At 31.1% G+C, this 21,282-nt stretch overlaps 1 protein-coding gene and 1 long non-coding RNA gene across 2 annotated transcripts in view; one reads left to right on the forward strand and one right to left on the reverse strand.

Annotated features, from left to right (window-relative positions):
* Positions 1-878: 878 nt before the first annotated feature.
* LOC113003010 lies at positions 879-1,749 on the forward strand. The gene is made up of 3 exons (XM_026130568.2): positions 879-1,039; positions 1,376-1,463; positions 1,539-1,749. The coding sequence occupies exons 1-3, from the start codon at positions 970-972 to the stop codon at positions 1,645-1,647; spliced, it is 267 nt and encodes an 88-aa protein (XP_025986353.1). The 5' UTR covers positions 879-969; the 3' UTR covers positions 1,648-1,749.
* Positions 1,750-10,072: 8,323 nt separating this feature from the next.
* Positions 10,073-21,282, reverse strand: part of LOC120358003 — an 84,437-nt gene continuing 73,227 nt past the window's right edge. The window contains exon 4 of the long non-coding RNA XR_005574977.1: positions 10,073-10,288. This is a non-coding gene — a long non-coding RNA (uncharacterized LOC120358003). The remainder of the gene's footprint in view (positions 10,289-21,282) is intronic.

The raw sequence follows: 21,282 nt of genomic DNA on the forward strand, positions 1-21,282 counted from the left end.
TTTTAGAGAATTTAGATGAAGAATTCAGAAATGTTAATTTTTTGTAAATTTTAGGTGTCCCATTGTCTCACTTCCAATCTGTCCTCGTTGGGGACAGCCAGATTATTTTCAAGATAAGACAAAAGAATATCCAGATTGTTGCGCACGTCCTTTTTGCGGATTTAATATAACTATATAAAAATGAATAAAAATGCATATATGGAAACGTTATTGCAAATAAAAAAAATTACGTCTCACATAAATGTACAATGACAACTAATAATCAGATTTTAATCTCTTAAACTTACATTATACTTAATTGTTAATATTAAAATGTCTTAGTTTAGAAATTTAACAAAAATAATAATAGGTACATATCAATAATTTAATGATAATTAAATATAAAATAATGTTTTTTAATACAATATAGTAATTTTAATATAATACTTTCTTCAACAATTCATCTAAATTTTATTTTAATTCAAATATAATCATAATTAGATTTCTGTAAATTGTAGATATAATAAGTGTTTTTAAAACAAATAACGAAAATCATAAAATGGTAATGTATACATCAATGGTTGCAAATTTAACAAATGCATTCATTCCAGTAATAATAATAAGAGAAAAGTCGAATCATAACAAGCCCATTTTGTCATTTCCAAGAAATATGTAAATTAGCTGCTTTTGCCACTAAATACGTGGATATTTAAAATGACTTTATATTAATCTATATTATTTTTCTTATTTAGAAATCTTTCTTTTATTATATATTAAAATTTTATCTAATAATAACTATATTGTTAACTAAAATTTATATTTTAACGATTTTCGATTCAATTCAGCGCTAAAAAAACTTTTTATTTACACATTTCTATTTGTTTCTAATCTTTTCATAAAGGTCAAAGTTGAAAACGATAAGAATACATATATATTGAGAACTCTTGTAATTTTATGATGTGCTCGTCTCATTTAACGTAATCCAGCAAGATGAAACACTTTGGATCACTGTGCATACTTCTCACTTTGATTCATTTCAGTACACAAATTCCAAAATATGGTACGTATTAATTACATTATATATTCTATATTTATTTCTCCATCACTTAAGATAGTGACAACTAAATAAAAAAAGATTATTTACTAGTACCAAATTAACTAGTCAAAAATTTATATGTGTACGTTTGTATCATCGCATATTTCTAACAATTAATTAAATATGTTAAATTTCTATGATTGAAAAAAAATTTATAAAAACCAAAATATTTTATTCTCTGTGGATGTCTTTTAATTGAAAGAAAAAAAAAACAAAATTGTGATACTTTTTAGTTAACGTAACTAGTACATTATACATTATACATAATTTAATATAATTATGTCTTTTATAATTACACAGTGAATTGTCCCGAAAATATGAAGATTCGTCACACTTGTGAATGTTGTGAAATAACATGTTTGTCAGCAACAGAAATGACAGGGAAAGCGTGAGTTAAACAATTTGTAAAATTCAGTGTTCTAGAAAGATTAGATATTAAATGTTAATTTTCTGTAAATTTTAGATGTCCTGTTGCCCCAGCTCCATTCTGTGCTCCAGGATACCAGATAAAATATTTTGAAGATAAAACAAAAGTGTATCCAGACTGTTGCCCATACGAGGATTGCGTATAATGTGAATATAAAATAAAGAATAAAAATCCATATATATCGATATTATTGCAAATAAAAAAGTTTATGTATCACATAAATGTACAATAAAAAGTAATAATCTGATTTTTGTTTAGATTTAAATTATACTTAATAACGATTAATATGTAATAATTTTAAAATATACAGAAATTTAATACAAAAATGGTTACATATCAAAAACTTAATAATAAATAAATATAAAAAATTTTTTTTAATATAATAATTTTAATAGAGTAATTTCTTAAACAATTTATCTGAAATTTTATTAATACCGATATAATCATAAGTACTTTCTGTGAATTGTGGATGTGACAAGTTTTTAAAATAAATGAAATCATAGCATGATAATGATTTACGTCAATGGTAGAAAATTTAACAAACGTATTCATTTTACTAATAATAATAAGAGCAAATACGAATCATAACATTTCCAAGAGATAGCCAAATGCGTTTGTAGATATTGAATCGATATACGGCATATCTATGTTATCACTGCATATATATTAGCTAGTAAATACGTATATAATAAAAACAATTTTATATTCTATATTATTTTTCATTATTTAGAATTCTTTTTTTTTATTATCTATTACAATTCCAAAATTCTAATTATGTTGTTAATAAAAAGTTATATTTTTAATGATTTTATTCAACTTTATTCGATTCGACTCAGCATAAAAAAACTGTTAACTCATAAATTTCTTTTCGATATCTAGTTTTTTAAGGAAGATCAAAGTTGAAAACGATAAGAATACATATATTAAGAGCTCTCGTAAGCCAATGCTGTGCTCGTCTCATTCAATGTAATCCAGCAAGATGAAACACTTCGCATCATTGTGCATACTTCTCGTTTTAATTAATTTTAGTACACAAGTTCCAAAACGTGGTATGTATTAATTACATTGTATATTCTCCATATTTATCTCTATTACTTAAGATAATATATGGTACTTAAATAAAAAAAAATATTTTTAAAAAAATTTGATTTTAATATAAAATTATACATTATAACATGATCTATAATCCAATTAACTAGCCATTGACTTTATATGTTTACCTCTGTAAGATCGCATATTTTTAATAATTAATTAAATATATTTTATTTGTTATAATGTTAAATAAACTTTTTATAAAAAGAAACAAGATATGTTTTACTCTGTAAACGTTTCTTTCATTTTAAAGTAAACAATATCGCAATATTTTTTAGTTAACGTAACTAGCATATTCTATATTATATATAATTTAATATAATTATGTTCCTTATCATTACACAGTGAATTGTCCCGAAAATATGGAGGCTCCTTGTGAATGTTGTCAAGTAATATGTTTGTCAGAAACAGAAATGACAATGACAGCGTAAGTTAAGCAATTTGTAAAATTCAGTGTTTTAGAAAATTAGGATATTAAATGTTAATTTTCTGTAAATTTTAGATGTCCCCTTGTCTCACCTCCACTCTGTACTGAAGGGTCACAGTTAACATATCTTAGAGAAAACACAAAAATGTATCCAGACTGTTGTCCATATATTACTTGCAGTAAATAAAAAATAAAAATGAATATACATATATGTATAAATATTATTGCAAATAAAAGAGTTTATGTATCGCATAAGTGTACAATAAAAAGTAATAATCTAATATTTTCCTTTATCTCTTAGACTTAAATTATATTTAGTAGTTAATATTAAAATGTCTTCGTTAAAAAATTTGATAAAAATGATATTATCAATAATTTATTGATAAATAAATATAAAAAATTTCTTTTAATATAATGATTTTAATATAGTAATCTCTTTAACAATTCATTTGAAATTTTATTAATACAGAATCATAAATACATTCTGTGATCTGTAAATGTGACAAGTTTTTAAAACAAATAATTGAAATTATAAAATGATAATGAACAGATACGACAATGGTAGCAAATTTAATAAATGCGTTTATTTCAGTAATAATAATAAGAGCAAATTCGAATCATAACATTTCCAAGAGATAGCCAAATGTGTTTGTAGATGCTGAATTGATATACAGCACTATGTTATCACTGCATATATTAGCTGTTAAATACGTACATGTTAAAAACAACTTTATATTATCTATATTATTTTTCTTTTTAAGAAATCTTTTTTTTATTATTTATTAAAATGCCAAAATTCTAACAATAATTATATTGTTAATTAAAAGTTATATTTTTAACGATATTATTCGATTCAATTCAGCATCAAAAAACTGTGGACTCATAAATTTTTATTCGTTATCTAGTCTCTTTTCAGGAAGGTCAAAGTTGAAAACGATAGGAATACATATATTGAGAGCTCTCGTAAGCCAATGCTGTGCTTGTCTCATTTAACGTAATCCAGCAAAATGAAACACTTCGCATCATTGTGCATATTTTTCGTTCTGATTCATTTCAGTACACAAGTTCCAAAACATGGTACGTATTAATTACATTGTATATTCTCCATATTTATCTCTATTACTTAAAATAATTATGGTAACTAAATAAAAAATAAATATTTTGAAAGAAATTGTTTGATTTCGATATAAAATTATATATTATAAGATAATCTATAATCCAATTAACTAGCCACTGAATTTATATGTTTACCTCTGTAAGGTCGCATATTTTTAACAATTAATTAAATATATTAGTTTGTTATAATTTAAAAAAAATTTTTTATAAGAAGAAACAAAATATGTTATACTCTGTAGACGTTTTTTTCAATTTAATGTAAACAATATCGCGATATTTTTTAGTTAACGTAACTAGCATATTCTACATTATATATAATTTAATATAATAATGTTCTTTATCATTACATAGTAAATTGTCCCGAAAATATGGAGGCTCCTTGTGAATGTTGTGAACTAACATGTTTGTCAGGAACAGAAATGACAGTGAAAGCGTGAGTTAAGCAATTTGTGAAATTTACTGTTTTAAAAAGTTTAAATATTAAATGTTAATTTATTGTCAATTTTAGATGTCCCCTTGCCGCAACTCCACTCTGTGCTGCAGGGTCACAGTTAAAGTATATTGAAGAACAAACAAAAATGTATCCAAACTGTTGTCCATATTCTACTTGCGTATAATATGAATATAAAATAAAAAATAAAAATGCATATACATATATAAATATTATTGCAAATAAAAAAGTTTATGTATTGCATAAGTGTACAATAAAAAGTTATAATCTATTTTTCCTTAAACTTCTTAAACTTAAATTATATTTAGTAGTTAACATTAAAATGCTTTCGTTAAGAAATTTGATAAAAATAATATTATCAATAATATATTAATAAATAAATATAAAAAATTTCTTTTAATGTAATGATTTTTATATAGTAATTTCTTCAACAATTCATTTAAAATTTGATTAATACAGATATAATCATAAATACATTTTGTGATCTGTAAATGTGACAAGTTTTTAAAATAAATGATTAAAATCATAAAATGGTAATGAATAGATGTTAACAAATTTAATGAATGCATTCATTTCAGTGATAATAATAAGAGCAAATTCGAATTATAACATTTTCAAGATATAACCAAATGCGTTTGTAGATGCAAAGTCCATATACAGTATGCATCTACATTCCTCATTGTCTGTATATATATTGGCTGCAGACTTCTTTACAGAAAGGAGGACAGGAACCAGGCCAATAGGGTTGCCACAGAGTCGCCTTATCAGCGGTTTATGTGGTACGACGTGGCATAGACTACCTCGAGGCGATTTCTATGTGAACAGTCCTTGTATGAGCATATACGTGGTATCTACTATCGTATCGTATCGTATACATAGATAGGTATGTAATCTCCAACCATTTAATTCCCAATATACCCAATATAAGTACTGATATCGTCGAATAAATCAATGGTTCGATAAAGTGTAAATAGACCAACATACTTTTTCAAGTTCAACGGTGAAATACAATGCTGCATTATAAATTTGAAATGCACATTTAACTTCTGTATCTGTTATATACGTCAAAGTGGATAATTTTAATTGACACAACTATTATCATTCTATAATCTGCTTTTAAGAAAAACATCCTATTTGTATATAGAGTTTACTTTTTCCACTTTCAAGTTTTATTTGAATTAAATAAAATATACGTAAAAATTGTAAAAGCTATAATATTCCCTTTAAATCTTAAACAAAAAGAATTAGTTAATAAATTTGAATTAAGAAATTTTTTGCCATATATTTCTAAACAACTTTATATAATTGTATAATTAAAGAACATATATATATTTGTATATATGTATATGCATAAAATATTTTGGGTAGTACTTTCTTCGAATTTTATTTAAACTTATCTTACATATTATTTTTATTTTACCAGGGAGTAAACAATTTAATATTTGTACAAATTGCTTGAAATGGTGTAAATTGTTTCAAATTTCATTTAAACATATTTTGTATCTAGCTCAAATCTGATTGTGAGTTAAAATAAACGTGAGAGAGCTTCTAATACTTTCCGCAACGCGTCAGTTATTTTTACTTTATCTTTTTATAAATAATTTAAATTCAGTATGATATTAAAACGTCTATATTTACTACTTTAATTAAATGCAATCAATTATTTAAGTAAATAAGTAGTAATATTTTATTAAGTACATATGCTTATATATAAATACACAATTATATAATAATAATTTTTTCCTTTTATAAACATTAAACATAAATAATAATATAATAATTATGTTATTAATAAATAATATGTTTATTTATATTATTCTTGATGTAATACAGCATATTTATTTTTTTCCAAAAATAATCACATCATAAAAAACGTATTTTGCACTGTTAGTTGTTAATATCACTTATAATCGCTAACTGAACATTAACGATTACTGGATCTTTGATTTTTCAATGACAAATTACGCTTAGAGATAATTTATCAATGAACAGTTTACCTTCTTGTCCATCGGATCGACGATACAAACGGATCTCCGTAATTTCCGAGGCATCACGGTGTCACAACGTCACCACAACTGTGCGTTCAATTTGTCTACCGATGGTGAAACGTATGTGGGATACAATATCGCCGTTTCTCTGTGCTACCGATTTCATCGTACGTCCATTTCATAGTATTACCATTTCCAATGTTCCGTGCTGCTGCTCTGGCGAGCGTTATTATCTTTGCTTAACCGGGTGCCAACGTTATTTCAGACCCTTCCAATACCAACGACTTGTCGATCGAATTGAGTCGCGTGTCCCTCCTACCTCCGCATTTGCGCACAAAAGGCTAAACGTCAATGAATACGTTTTCGCTCGTCGTTGGATTATTAGGAATCACCGATCGAGACCGATATGCCTCGCTGATGCACCGGACGGGCAGTATATTATTATACGGTTCGAATGGTTCCGCAACGATGATCTCGGCGAGGATTGGCGTTCGGATGAGAAAGCAATCGAATAGCTGGCAGTGTCCACCGGCGTCGCGATACTCTGCTACGTCAGGGGAAGTAGGCCGTAAATTTCGCGACCTTATTCAGGACGAAAAGGTGGAACGCGACCGGTAGGACGTGGAATGGTAGGACGATGCGCGATTCTTTCACGAGACACTGACTTCCTTAGCTCCTCCGTACCGTGAGACATCGGCAACCGCTGATGTGAAAGGAAACACGGGGATGGTGGGCCGATCGGTTCCCGGAATAACGATTTATTTTCAACGCTATTGCAACGCGATACGTTGAAGACCGAGCTTCTTAATACAACGTAAAGATTACTATTCTTTTCCTTATTAAGATTTAATGTAAAAAAAGCGATATATTAATATTGTATTATATCGTGTGTATCATGTACAGATCAATAATACCATGATTAAAAAGAGATAAAAAAAGTCAACACATATTTTTTCTTATTTATTACAATTATTTTAGTGCGCCAAAAAAACATATATATATCGGATTTTTCTTTATGAAATCATATATAATGTAACAATAATTTATACTGCTGTTGAATATCGTCGAACATTTTGATGTTTCAAAACTACAGAATCTAGTTTAACCTCCATGGAATACCACTGCTTCGCGTAAAACGGCTCAAACGAGTAGTTGCACAGTCGCGATTCAATCTAATCGAAATTATTTTCAACGACACGCGTTACCGGAATCGAAGTGTGGAGTAGAATTTAATCGCACGAGTATCTTAATCGGCGCAGTCGGCAAGCAGACAAATAGTGGCCACAGGCTATTGGCCGGCGGGCTTGCGGCAAAGCTCCGATATAACTCAGGCCACCTGATAGTTTCATTACTACAGTAAATTTGCCAGACGTGGTGAACCCCTTGTACGTTCTGCATCGTGTATGTGTGAGTATGTGTTAAACGGTCAGAAGGCGAAAGACGCAGAGAGGGGGGGGGGAAAGAGAGAGGGATAGGAACAGGTGGAAAGAAAAGTGGTAAGGGATAGTTTGCGCCGTTCGACGAGTCACGGTGGTGGTGGGCTGAGATGTATCAGGATCGACTACGATCAGTAGAAAGTTTGCTCGGGAGAACCGTTCCATTTGTTCTGGTGGAAAAGAACGCGCGAGCATTCCGCGACCAATGGCGCGTTTCGAAAGATGCTCACATTAGATGAAAATCTTATAACTTGTAAACTTGTGACATTTGACGTTATGGAGAATACTCATGGATGTTTGCAAAGTTCCTTTTTATAACACAAACTCAAATGTCAAGTTATTTTCTGGTCGTATATACAAGTAAATTATCTGATGATTTCTTAGAAACCACGGGATAAAAAGTATTGTCAAACATTTATTAATTTTAGTTCACAATAAAAGACATTATTTTCTAAAGTTGAGAAAAGAAATACGCCCTAGAATAGTAGAATAAAAATCTTAACTTTATCTCATATTCCGCGCTTGCGAGCATTTTTGAAAGGTAGTAAAAACGCACGACCGCGTCGCAAATTATGGCAATGAACCTCTCAAAAACATAGAGTCATAAGTGTTAATTCACAGAAGAGCCGGCGCACGTTTGACGTGCCCTTTTGAAAGGCTTTTGGCGTAAGGCCACTCATTCTCCAATTTATACCCCGAGATCTCCGATGCGCGCCTCTCTCACGCACTTCTCGTCCTGTGATATAACCGCGATATATAGATATAATGCTCATTAGACAGTTCGTTTGATGTGGCTCGGCCCGCAGCCAGTTTCTCCGCCGACACTCCGCGTCGCTGAAAAATGCTGAAAAACTTTACCCCCTCGAGATAGCGTCCGTTAGGGACGGACACGCGAGAAAACGCAGACGCTTTTAGCGCGCCTATCCGTCCAGACGTGGATAGGTCGTGTGCGGAAAGTTTATGAAAATACGAATGCCCCGGGTTTATTTTTATTAGGGAGTCCCCTCTTTTATGCGGGAACCGCGCGTACGGGTTCCCCCTTGCAGATCTCTTTTGCGAGCGGGGGCGGACGCGCTTTTCCATCAGGAAATATTCCACCTTTTGATGTTCGAAGCCACTTCACCCTAGCGAATGACATTATAGAAATGGGAGAGTAATACGCCGCATACCAACCGGCATTTCAACATCCTCGTTCACCACCTTCGAGTTCATGCACCGAAGTAGGATACGCGGTACTCTTCGTGCGGCTGGTACATCCTCTCCTTGAAAACTTGCTCGAATGATTCTCAACACTCGTAAGCGAACGCGTCACAACACTTTCAATTTTACGTTTTCCCACCGACCTATATAGCCGATTAAGTAACGATATTTTTTACAACGAGTTTTCACGAGTATATCCCAAATATTAGACCGAAATAGTTACTTTTATATCTCGTGCTACAAAATACTATATGACACTTTCTTCTCTCACAAACTATCAAAATTTATTTTGTCCTTACAATCTAAAGTGTTTAACCTTCCTCGAATTAGATGGAAAAAATCAACACGGCGAACCACGTGGGATATTTCGTATTTACTCCATACTGCTCATATATACTTCACCATAAATATATTAATTAAATTAATTTTGCACAATTATGACAGTAATACTACTGTCATAATTGTCAATTCTTCTCCTTATAAAAATAAAACAAAAGAATAAAAAGAGAATAAACTTAGTAATCTATTAAATCAAGTATATATTGCAAATATTACTTACCCAGTTACAGCAAGGTTGTCTCGCAGGCTTCTTCTTTTCTTCTCAGATCACCAAAATGCACTCACTTACTCGCAAAAATACTGTTACGATCGCGCAATGATGCTTTGCATGGCACTCCCGGACCGATCGGGTACTCGGTTTCTCCTTCAAAAAATTGTTCGAGTCCACTGAAGAAAAGATTTTGTAAAAACTACCAAATGTTTAGTGAAATAATGCCAAATAAATATTTGATTAATATTACCAAAATAATTTTACTTTTTTGAACATTTAACAAGTATTATCCAATTTAGTAATGTTAAAATGTTTAAAAAAATAAAATTATTTTTTATTATATTAATCAAATATATGATTATTTAAATTTATTTCACCCAACATTTGGTAGCTGTTACCAAACTCTTTCTTTCAGTGTCCTTTCCTTTAATCCTGCAAACGATACATGTGCAAATATCATAAGAAACTAACTCACCGACCCGATGCGCAACAAGCGGAGTTACTCAGCCATGAAGCTGCGGTGATACTGTAACACACAAACACAAAATTAAAAAATTAAAATAACGCTCAAAATAATCAACACTTCAAAAGTCAATTCTGATAAGCATATTCAACTTTTAGAATTTAACTTTTAATTAGATATATATATACAGTAATTTAATCATATCGGAAAAATGCCTTCAAAAAATTCAATTTTTATACAATTGTATATAATTCTTCTTTCTTTAAGTATTATTTAATTATTTTATTGAGACAAAATCAAATAAAAAAGACTATTAATTTTATATAAATAAAAAATATTTATCCCAAAGTTGCTTTGTTGAGGCTCGATGCTTTTTATAGGCCGGTGTAAAGTTAGCATCTAACTTTATAAAAAAAACAAATGCTTAATACGTATCGATTGTATTTTGTTTGTACCACTTTTCTATTCGTTCGTACCACAAGGGGTAAAGAAATATTAGGAGATGAAAAAATAGCCAGCGCCTAACTTTACTCTATAACATAAAAATAAAAAAAAAATTATAGCAGCGTTCAAAATAATTACTATTTTTAAAAATAGTTATTTGGCTCATAGAATTTCATTCGTACATTAAATAGATGTTAAAAAAGTAAAATTTAATTTTTAAAAATCTCTATTAAGCATAAATTCATATAATTTTACAAGCAAAAATCTCTTTAATCTAATGTTCGTTTAAATGGAAAAGGATGATTAAAATAAAGAATAAAAATGCAATTAGTGCCAAATGTATATATTTATAATTTTAACAATGGAGATCTACAAAATTAGATCAAAGGTTGAGTATTATGTTATTATTATAATGAGAAATTAGTTTCACTTTTGTAGAAAAATTATAAAAAACAAAATTTTTTTATATTCGTAATTTTTAATTATTACATTTCTTTTATTGAAAATATCGTTTTTTCAATAACTTTATAAACGGTACAAGCAACATGTGTTCTTGGATTTATTGATTGCTTCATGAGAGGAGTTGGTCGTACTGCGTAATGCTCTCCATTAAAATCGTGCTGCTGTATTTCATAAAGATTTTAATGAAAGCATGTAATAAACGCCTATGAAATGTTTCAGCAACGCGCGGCACCAGCAAGATTTATTTTATGGCCCTACTTTTCGACAACGACGCTAAATTCATTATCACGAACACATTTGATACCAGCGCACGGCCACGCGATCAATCGCCAAGATTATTAGCAAAATTTTGCATAATGCGCGAGATCGATTTTACAATTAATTGATCCGCCATGCGCGCACATGATTGACGTATTGTTCATAGAAATATTTTTAGGTATTGTCGTATTAATGTGTGACATTAATCTATTAATATTGCTTTACTTGATATGTGTAATATGGTTTAAAATAAGGCAATATTGCGGATTGAATATTACCTTATTTGATTGAATGATTGATTATTCATTGCGTTATCATACATTATTAAAATGCAATTCGACAATCTTACAACATTCTTAACATCACTTTAATAACTAACGATTCAAAATCTCGTGTAAGTAAATGTGGACAAGCTGTAATGTAAATTTGGCCTATCGAGAATCTTGATACTAATCGAAACTAACTATGTAGCTTAATCAAAGTTCAGATAAACTTATATGGCAACTGCGATGTTGTGCGTAGGTAATCCTGTCCAAAGTTACACAACCTCGACACGAGATGTACAAGTTAGAATCATCTTTGCGGACGTGTAAGACAAGATAGAATGAAGTAGGATGCAAGACGATCACAGAACACAAATTCAAAAGAAAGGATAAAAATTGCAATGTATTTAAAGATACTCACGGTTCGTTAATTCTTCTAAGCGTATAATTACGAAATAGTGTATATAACAATTTAATATTAAATAATTAAATTTTACACACACCCATGAAGTTATATAAAGCGTCATGCGTTTTTGTATTGGTTCTCTATAATTGTATCAAAAAAACAATAAAGTATCAAAACACATTCGCTATCACGATAAATCTTTTATATTGCTATTATATCGATTAACTGTGCTCACGGAATTTGCAATTTTTTTCCCAATCATCTTTGTTGGAAAATTAACGAATAAATTTTGAAGCCTCGATATACCGCGTGAAAAGAGCAATTGGCAAAAGAACTTCTAATATATTGCATCACTCATGCTTTACTAGTTCGCAAACTTTTTACTTAGACTTTCACGAAGACGACGTAAAAGCGAGTCGTAAAAAGTCGTGCAATCATGTTTATACGATGTGAATACAAATTTAAGTTTGTCTAAAAAAATATTTTACGCAAGTATGTGACAAAATGGTAAAATTCAGACCTTAACTTAGAACAATTCCGATAATTTGAATAAACACAACATGAAAAATTATAATATGGTAAATGTTATTATTTGTATTTTTTTCGTAATTTACAAGTAGATAAATTAAAGTAAATACTAAAAGTAAAGGACAATAAATTTAATAATAATCGTATGACTATATATTTACATATCGCGCTTAAGAGAAAATTCACACATTACGTATTTTAAATATCAAAAAGAAATAATTTATTTCTAGAATTGTTATGTTTCAATTAAAATATTGTAATAATCACATAAATCTTTTGAAAAAGATAAAAATAATACACTATAGATAGCATAATGTAAAAAAATTTACAATTAAAATATTATCAATTATCACATAATTATAAAAAGTTCCTTAATTTTATATATTTCAGCTATTTTCTTCTCAAGATTTCTTTACGTTTTGAAAAATTAATTGCGGAGAACAAATGACTAACCATACTTCGCATCTATTTCACTATTTTTCGAATCGACATTGTCTCACAAGTGTGCGGTGAGACTGACTGATGGCAACAAGCTAATTAGTTTTTATAGACGCTGAAGCTATTCCACAGCTGTGATACAAAATAGTCGAAATGAAAGGAATCCGTATCGTCTACGAGAAAACATTCAGTCCTTCCTAATGACGTCCGCGCAAAGGATACTCTTTTAGTCGAGCAATGTACACTGTGTAACGTCAAAGGAAATTTTACAACTTTGCGATATATTCGTCTTTCATCATAAATATACATGAAATCCTGTAGTGTTTGCCATCGCACGCTGATCCACTGCAAAACAAAAACGTTTTTACGTTTTTTTTTTCTTTCTTTTTTACAATAAAATCCACGTTATTTATTCTCCGAACCGAATTTCGATGAAACGCCAACCTTCGAGAAGTGATAAAGCACCGCCGATTCGATGATAAGGCTTGTTAATGAACTAAGCAATTTTGATTTAAGCAAATATTGTTTCAAATTATGCCACATTTGTCGCGACTGTTATCGAATAACATACCACTTCCACGAACTCCATAGAGGTAACTGTTAAAATATTCATATATACGAGAACATTGCGCATATATTATTTATAATATCATGTTCTGTTTCTGTTTCTATTAGACGTGTGTCATATTGTGTAATATGTAGAACGTCATTTTACACATGACATACATATAAAATATAACAGTCACTACTAAACATTATATATACAACTAACATGTTATTACACTGAAACGAGAAGAGCAACGTAAGAATACTTTACTTGCAAATTAATAGCGTGTAATAAAATTAAATATTCATATATTAAATTATTCATAAAAAAACAGAAAGTAACATTTACTACTACACGGGCTGAAAAGTCCCGGGATTTTTCAGTAGGTGGCGCCACTAGGAAACAAACATAATTTATTAGAGTTTCATCTGTCACTAGTTTATGTGTGAAATTTCATGACATTTTGTTCATTCATTTACAAGATACAGTCGTTTAAGTCGTTTAAGTGTCACTACCTTCGCCTTCGTAAAAAAATGAAAAAAACAGGAATATCGCATATTAATCAAATATTGTTTTTTGATGGGAAAAACTCCTGAACAATCAATGAAATGGTTGAAGAAATGTTATTCCACATCTACTCCTTCGAGAGCAACAGTTTATTAATGGTTTAATGAATTTAAAATGGGTCGTACAAGCACCAAAGATGCACCTCGCTCTGGAAGACCAAAAGAGGCTACGAATCCGGAAATCGTAAAGAAAATGGATCAAATCGTTTTGAGTGATCGTAAAGTGAAGTTGCGCGAGTTAGCTGAGGCCGTTGGTATCTCAAAAGAACAGGTGGGATACATTTTGCACGATGTTTTGAATATGAAAAAGCTATCTGCGCAATAGGTGCCGCGTTTGCTGACTGTCGACCAAAAACAGCAGCGCGTAGATGATTCAATGACCGGTTTGTCGTTGTTACAGCCTAATGGAGCGGACTTTTTTCGACGTTTTGTGACAATGGATGAAACGTAGATCCATTACCATACGCCTGAGTCCAACGGCAGTCTGCAGAGTGGCTGAAAAGCCAACCAAAGATGCGCATGGCATAATCTTCATCGATTACCTGCAGAAGGGAAGAACAGTTACGAGAGAGTATTATACAGCGTTATTGGACAAACTGAACGACGGAATAAAGAAAAAACGGCCCCATATGGCAAAGAAAAAAGTTCTGTACCATCACAATAACGCACCGTCACACACGTCCTTGAAAGCGATGCCCAAATTGGACTAATTACGATTCGAATTGGTTGCTCACCCACCGTATTCTCCAGACTTGGCCCCCAGCGACTATTATCTGTTCTCAAACCTCAAGCGGTGGCTCCAGGCAAAGAGATTCACATCGAATGAGGAAGTCATTGCGGAAACCGAGGCGTATTTCGAAGGCTTGGACGTTTTGTACTACAGAAAGAGCATTGAAATGTTGGAAAATCGCTATACCATAAAATGGATGAAACGTCACATATAAAGACTGTTGTCCTCTTCTGATTTACAAGTAACTTAATTAAGATTAAATCATGTCTTTGTACAATTCAAATCGATTTTTGCCTTGCGGTCTCATAATATTTTGATTGCATTCCACTAGACATTATAATTTATACACTGACGTGTTTGTACCATGGATCCGACAACTAAATAAATTATAATTTTTTAATCACATTCACACACATCAAATTTTCTTATTTTTTTTTAATACTACTATTGCAGGGAATTAAAGAACTGATAGATCCTAACAGATAAAAGTTACTCTTTGACAAAACTTGAACTCAAAAATTAGACATAACACATTACATTATTGTGTTATTTTTACATTGCAACAAAAGGTGCTCAGGGAAAATGTTTTTATTGCAAACTTCGCTGCTTGATCGAGGAATTCGGACTTTGCAAAGGTGCAAGGATCTTTTCCTGTCGCCGTGACCTTGCATACACAACAATGGGGCCTTTTCCACACCGCTTCGCATCCTTCGTCCCTTACACGCGGCACTACGCCTCCTTACCTACATACAAGTTTACTCACGTACTTCGGTAGTCCTATTACCCCGATTTCTTTGTTTTCTGACGCGATACATCATCGAAGTGGCTTTTCACCCCGTCCACCCCATCCAACGTATCTTGGCACGTAGGTACTTCTTCTATGCCGCCACTCATTTCATCCTTAGCCATTATGAGCGTTCCACCTTTATTCTCTTTCTTCAGATGCAACCTCACTTTTGACCACACACAAATGTACAACGTGCATATGCAACATGAACATATTTTTAAATTTTTATTTAATATCAATCGCAAAATTAATATCTATATAGTTGAAGATATATAAAATGATATTGCATAACAATAATAAATTTTCCATTAAGAAATATGTAAAATACATCATTGTTATTGTCAATCTCATTTATTTATCATATAACATTTCATCATTTAAATTTATTTTATGATTGAAAGCCCATAAACATAATTACTACATAACGGACGTAAAATTATTATACTTGCGTATGTAGAGTTTGCTGAGAATATGTCCACATAAACTTTGTAACTTTTATTATTAAAACAATTTGTACTAATTGTACGTCTGACATAATTTATGTTCCATTTATAATACCTTCATTATACCCTCTCATTTGTTCACGTACGTACACGCAGAATGCGTGTATCCTGCTAATATGTTGAGCAAAATATGACGACAATGATAGACAATACATTTTTTTCTGTACAAGATGTTTCTTAGTCGCTATATTTTAATTCTACATTAAATTTTCATCACATAGTACCTTGTAATAAATTCCCCAGAGATCGTGATTCAGTTCACAGATGGAGCAGGGAATTGTGGCTATCTCTCCCCGCGGAGTTGAACTACCATTACAGGAGCATCGTAGTTCAACGTTATTAGTATGCATATTGAGTTTTTCTATCGGTCCGCCAATGGTCTCGTGACTTTTTGATGCAACGGATTACAACCGCACCCCTTGATGCAGGCACTGCATCGTTAATTTAATAACGTTCAACCTTTATAGTTTCAAAGCAAAACCGATTATAGATCCATCGCGTCAAAACTTCTAAATTGCTATACCTGTCTATAGTGTAAGATTGCCCAGAATTTCGGTAATATGGAATAGATGCACTGTATATGTGTATGTGCGTATAACACATGCACGAATAAATATTACTAAACTTTTATTGAAAATATAAATAGAAAAAATGTTATCAAAAACGATTTCTTTTGCATATTTATTTACAGCAAATCAATTAACCTATTTTTTACACGTGAAATATTGATGGACAATAAATAAAATAATAATTAGTTTACTCATGTTTTATGCAATATATTATATACAATATATTGGTCTCCGTGTAACAATATATTGGTTTTTCCGTGTTTTGTACTCATATGTTCAGCACATAGTAATATTTAGTAAAAGTAATAATAATAATATAAAATATCACATTGAATAATAATATAATTTATAAATAATAATTATTTTTTAAGCAATACAAAATTGTAATTCGTCTAATACAAAATTATTAATTACTTGTAATGCACAAATTCTAACAGAAGAAAATCCGATGCAGTGTCTATACCAGGCAATGGATAAAACGTCCATTAAATTTAAACACGTTGTGTAATGAAATCCGTTACCACATGAAGTTATCATTGCCAATTATCTCTGAAGATTACAGTCGATCGAATATTAACAACATAAGCTGCGACGAAAACCAAAATTAACGATTATCCTGATGGCTGGAAAATTGGCTCGTCTAACGAAAAGTTACCGCGTGGCACATGAAAGGCTGGGAATGTTCGGCAGTAACCTTTGATCCGTGAACTATGCGGCTATGTCATACCGCTTCAGCGGTTACGCGGAAAGTAATTTAGTTAAACCATCCCATATGCGCAATAAAACGACTCTCTTGTGTATGTACAGTATGCGTCATATCACAGGGGTGTAAGGTCTAAAATTCTATAAGCATGCAACGATGCGTAGACAACAATTTCTACTGAACTACATAAACTCGCATAGAATTTTATCATATTTTAGCCTATTTACATATTATTCAAAACAATCTAAATATAATAACCTAAATTATATAATACGTACAGCAATGTAGAATATATATATATTTAAATAAAAAAAAAATAAGATAAACCTCAACACGAAAAGAATATTTTATTGTACATACAAATTTAGCTAGATACAGAGCAGAAAAAGATTTTATGTTGGATTATCAAAATAATTATATGAGATGTTCAAGCATGATAATACTGTTGCAGAAAGTTTTGACATTCTGACATTCAATCAGCTTAAACGTCTATTATAAATTTTTTACTGATTTAACATAATTATTTTGGAATCTATATTTCAACAAAATTGTCCTTTTGCTGCAACTTTGCGAAAGTACATTTTGCAAATCAAGGCAAAAATATTATTAAATGCAAAATATTGAAATTAATTAGTGTTAATTTAATTTCATGAAAATGGCATTTGCATTTAAATGATTTATTGTCAATGTAATAAATTTTTATTTAAAAAAATAAATAATTATTAGAATATCATTAAAGTTCAATTTACATTAAACCTCATATGATTAATTATATATTAATTTAAAGAAAAATTTGGTTGCTAATTTGCCAAAGCATCCCACCATGTGTGTACAATACTTTTAATAAAACTAATTATATACTGAACTACACAGAATTGCGTTAAATCTGAAGAAAAAATTAAACATGACACTATCCTTCGATGCATTTGACATGCTGTGAATGTTAAAGTTTCGTAAGTGCATAATTCATTGTATATAACATTGACAGGTCTCAAGTTTCCGATACACACAAAATTTATGCGCGCATTTGTTGGACACTTTGAAAACACGCGTCGGAATCGAAGGATATACTAAAGCGAAGGGTGCTGTTATATGACACGCTGCGGTAAAATTGGTCGTAGTCTCTTCCGCGCCCTTTCTTCCCCCGGTATAAAAGTTTCTTTATGCAAATATCGCAGGTCGCCTCAAGATTGACGACAACTTATACCGCTTCAACGAAACTTTGCGCTGTTCTTGTCGAAGGGACAAAGGCCCACGATATCATGAAGGCAGGCATTTCACCGCTACGTGGAACTTGAGCTATTTAAGTTATTTATCCTAAAGATTGCAAAGTATGTATAAGTACGCAACGCATCACGCTAATCAATAGTACAAAATAAAATTTAAAAGATAGCATGATGACAAACTTTTTTATTAGAAAGAAATAATATTGGTCATATTGCATAATTTTTTTTACACACGCTTAGTGAATTCAATTATTAATTATAATTATTTGCAATTCGTTTTTCTTAAGAATTTTCAGACAAAAATATAAAACTAATTTTTCTGGTATAGAATTTTTAATTAAGAATTCATTAAGAATAAATTTCCAATTCATTAAAATTATTGAAATTAAATAAATGCTAATATTCAATGAGACAAAACACAGATTATATTTTAATTATTAAAGTCTATAAAATAAAAGAAAGAGAAAAAAAGAACGAAAAAAAGAGAGAAAATAAGTTTATTATATTTAAAAATATAATAAAATGTAATAAAATTAATATAATAGTTAGCTTTCAAATTATTTATATATACACATATATAATATAATTCTTTTTATCATTCTCCCGTAATAAATTATTTTTATAAAATAAAGCAACTGTACTTATTTAAAAAATGTATAATCTCTAAAAACATATTTGAATTACAATATATAAATTCAAAAAGAAATGATTTGATATCACATTATATAATTGTATCTCAACTTTATACTTGCTTCGAATATTCGTTCCTTGTAGCAGAGAATTTCAATATAGCATGAAATATTGTTGTCGTTTTACGAGCTCGCCCGTGTATTTTCTCAAATTTTCTTCCGGCTGGACTGATATTACACATAAGCGAAATGCGACTATCGCCCGCACTTAAGTGCGCAATTGTAGTTTTTCGATTTCATTTATGAAGAAATGTCTTAGTGGATAAGGCGGACGATGGCAACAGTAGGTATGGCAATTTTAACCCCTCCACTTCCGCCCTGTGCGAACGTAAAGAAGTGTTAGCCCCACAACCAATGTTGTTCACGGTCCAATACATCTTATCGACTTTACTTCGTATCCTATCTACGTGGGAAAACTCTCATTCTTTCCCTTTGCCGTACCTTCCTTCTTTCGTCCGTCTTTCTGCCCACAGTTCTCTCACCTCACCCTGAGCCTCCATGCCGCCACTTTGCCGTCCGCTTTCCTTCTTCCTCCTTCTCGAGATTATTTTTGTCTACGGCTTTAAATCTTCTCTCCCGGTACTTTCAAATAAAGTTTACGGTAGCGCCGGAGTTGATTTATATCGAGAAAAAGGAAGAAACGCGCGGGAGAGAAGTAGCTGTGTCCGTGCAGCGTTTACGCAGCTATGTGTGGTCGCGAGTGCAATAGTCGCGGCATTCCGCGCCTCTGAATTGCAGCTGCACTCCGTAACCTAACTCCCCGATGTCCGCGTGTTCTACAGATACCGCTTTACGATATTAGCCCGCTACGACACCATGCACATTTACACTCGTTTCCCGGTTGCGAATCTTCGTAAAGCCGCATTACCACCGGTAAGCACGACGCTCACTGCTCTCTTCGCTAGAGCCGCGCATTTATTCCACTTAGATCGCGAGCACGTCGGAAAAACGATCGACAATTCACATTTGTCCCGCATTTCGTCGTTTTTTCTTTCTTTCTTTTTTTTTATTATACGACGTGCGATAAGATATATAGACGTTTAGCGATCAAAACGTAAACTAGATTTTCCTAAATTTTATTCTGCGTTTGAGAAATATACAACAGAAGATAAATGTTGTGTTTACACAAGTGTATTATGTGTAACATACGGTCTTTTCCTAAGAAAGCATTAGAATATCAGTGCATACCACGCGTGCAAAAATTATGTAAGAATTCAATTTTTTATTATAAATAATTTTTTTTGACACATTCAATAACCCATTTCGTTCAATCTATAATTTACAATTTTTTTTACAAAATGGCAATTAAAAAAAATTTGCACAATTGTAATTCTGTACATTAAATCGAAAGAGAAAAGCTGGAAAAAATATTTTGCTCTTTCTAAATGATTCGTCTTAAGATAAACTGCGCACCGATGCACCTGGCTGCTCTCACCAGTTAAATTGGCTTACGTTAGGGATGCGCATCTCCTGGCCAGCAATTCTAAAGTAAATCGTGAATCTGGCTTTGCGCGTTGCAGAGACCTGGCTACAAAGTAAGTCTTATCGTAAGCTATACACTTCATGGAGCAAGAGGGAAATACAACAACTAGTCTATCTACAAACTATTATGCGGCAACTGTACACTCATTACTGCCTCTGCGGTTACAGGTAGAGGAAGAACTTGATTTATCGATAATTCGTTTAATATCCGTTTCTTTCTCATTGCGCGCAAGATTAATTTTGTTTTATGCGTAAAAAAAATGAATAGCTCATGATGCTTACGCGTAGGAAATAAAATTTTATAGTCAATTGCGTTTAAAAAATAGTAATAGTGCTTAAAAAAATTAGTATTAAACCAATAATTCATTGTATAAGCAAAAATATAAAATCTTCTTGGAAAAATTTATTATCTTAAACAGACATAATTTGCTTACATGAAGAGAACAATTTTTTTTA

Source organism: Solenopsis invicta, chromosome 6 (genome assembly GCF_016802725.1).
Source record: "Solenopsis invicta isolate M01_SB chromosome 6, UNIL_Sinv_3.0, whole genome shotgun sequence".
NCBI lineage: Eukaryota > Metazoa > Arthropoda > Insecta > Hymenoptera > Formicidae > Solenopsis > Solenopsis invicta.

What these genes read in the sequence shown, in the direction of transcription:
- LOC113003010 (XM_026130568.2), top strand. Translation starts at nt 970, where the DNA reads ATGAAACACTTTGGATCACTGTGCATACTTCTCACTTTGATTCATTTC. An exon ending in TACACAAATTCCAAAATATG is followed by an intron (nt 1,040 to 1,375) that starts GTACGTATTAAT and finishes ATAATTACACAG; the next exon opens with TGAATTGTCCCGAAAATATG. An exon ending in ACAGAAATGACAGGGAAAGC is followed by an intron (nt 1,464 to 1,538) that starts GTGAGTTAAACA and finishes TGTAAATTTTAG; the next exon opens with ATGTCCTGTTGCCCCAGCTC.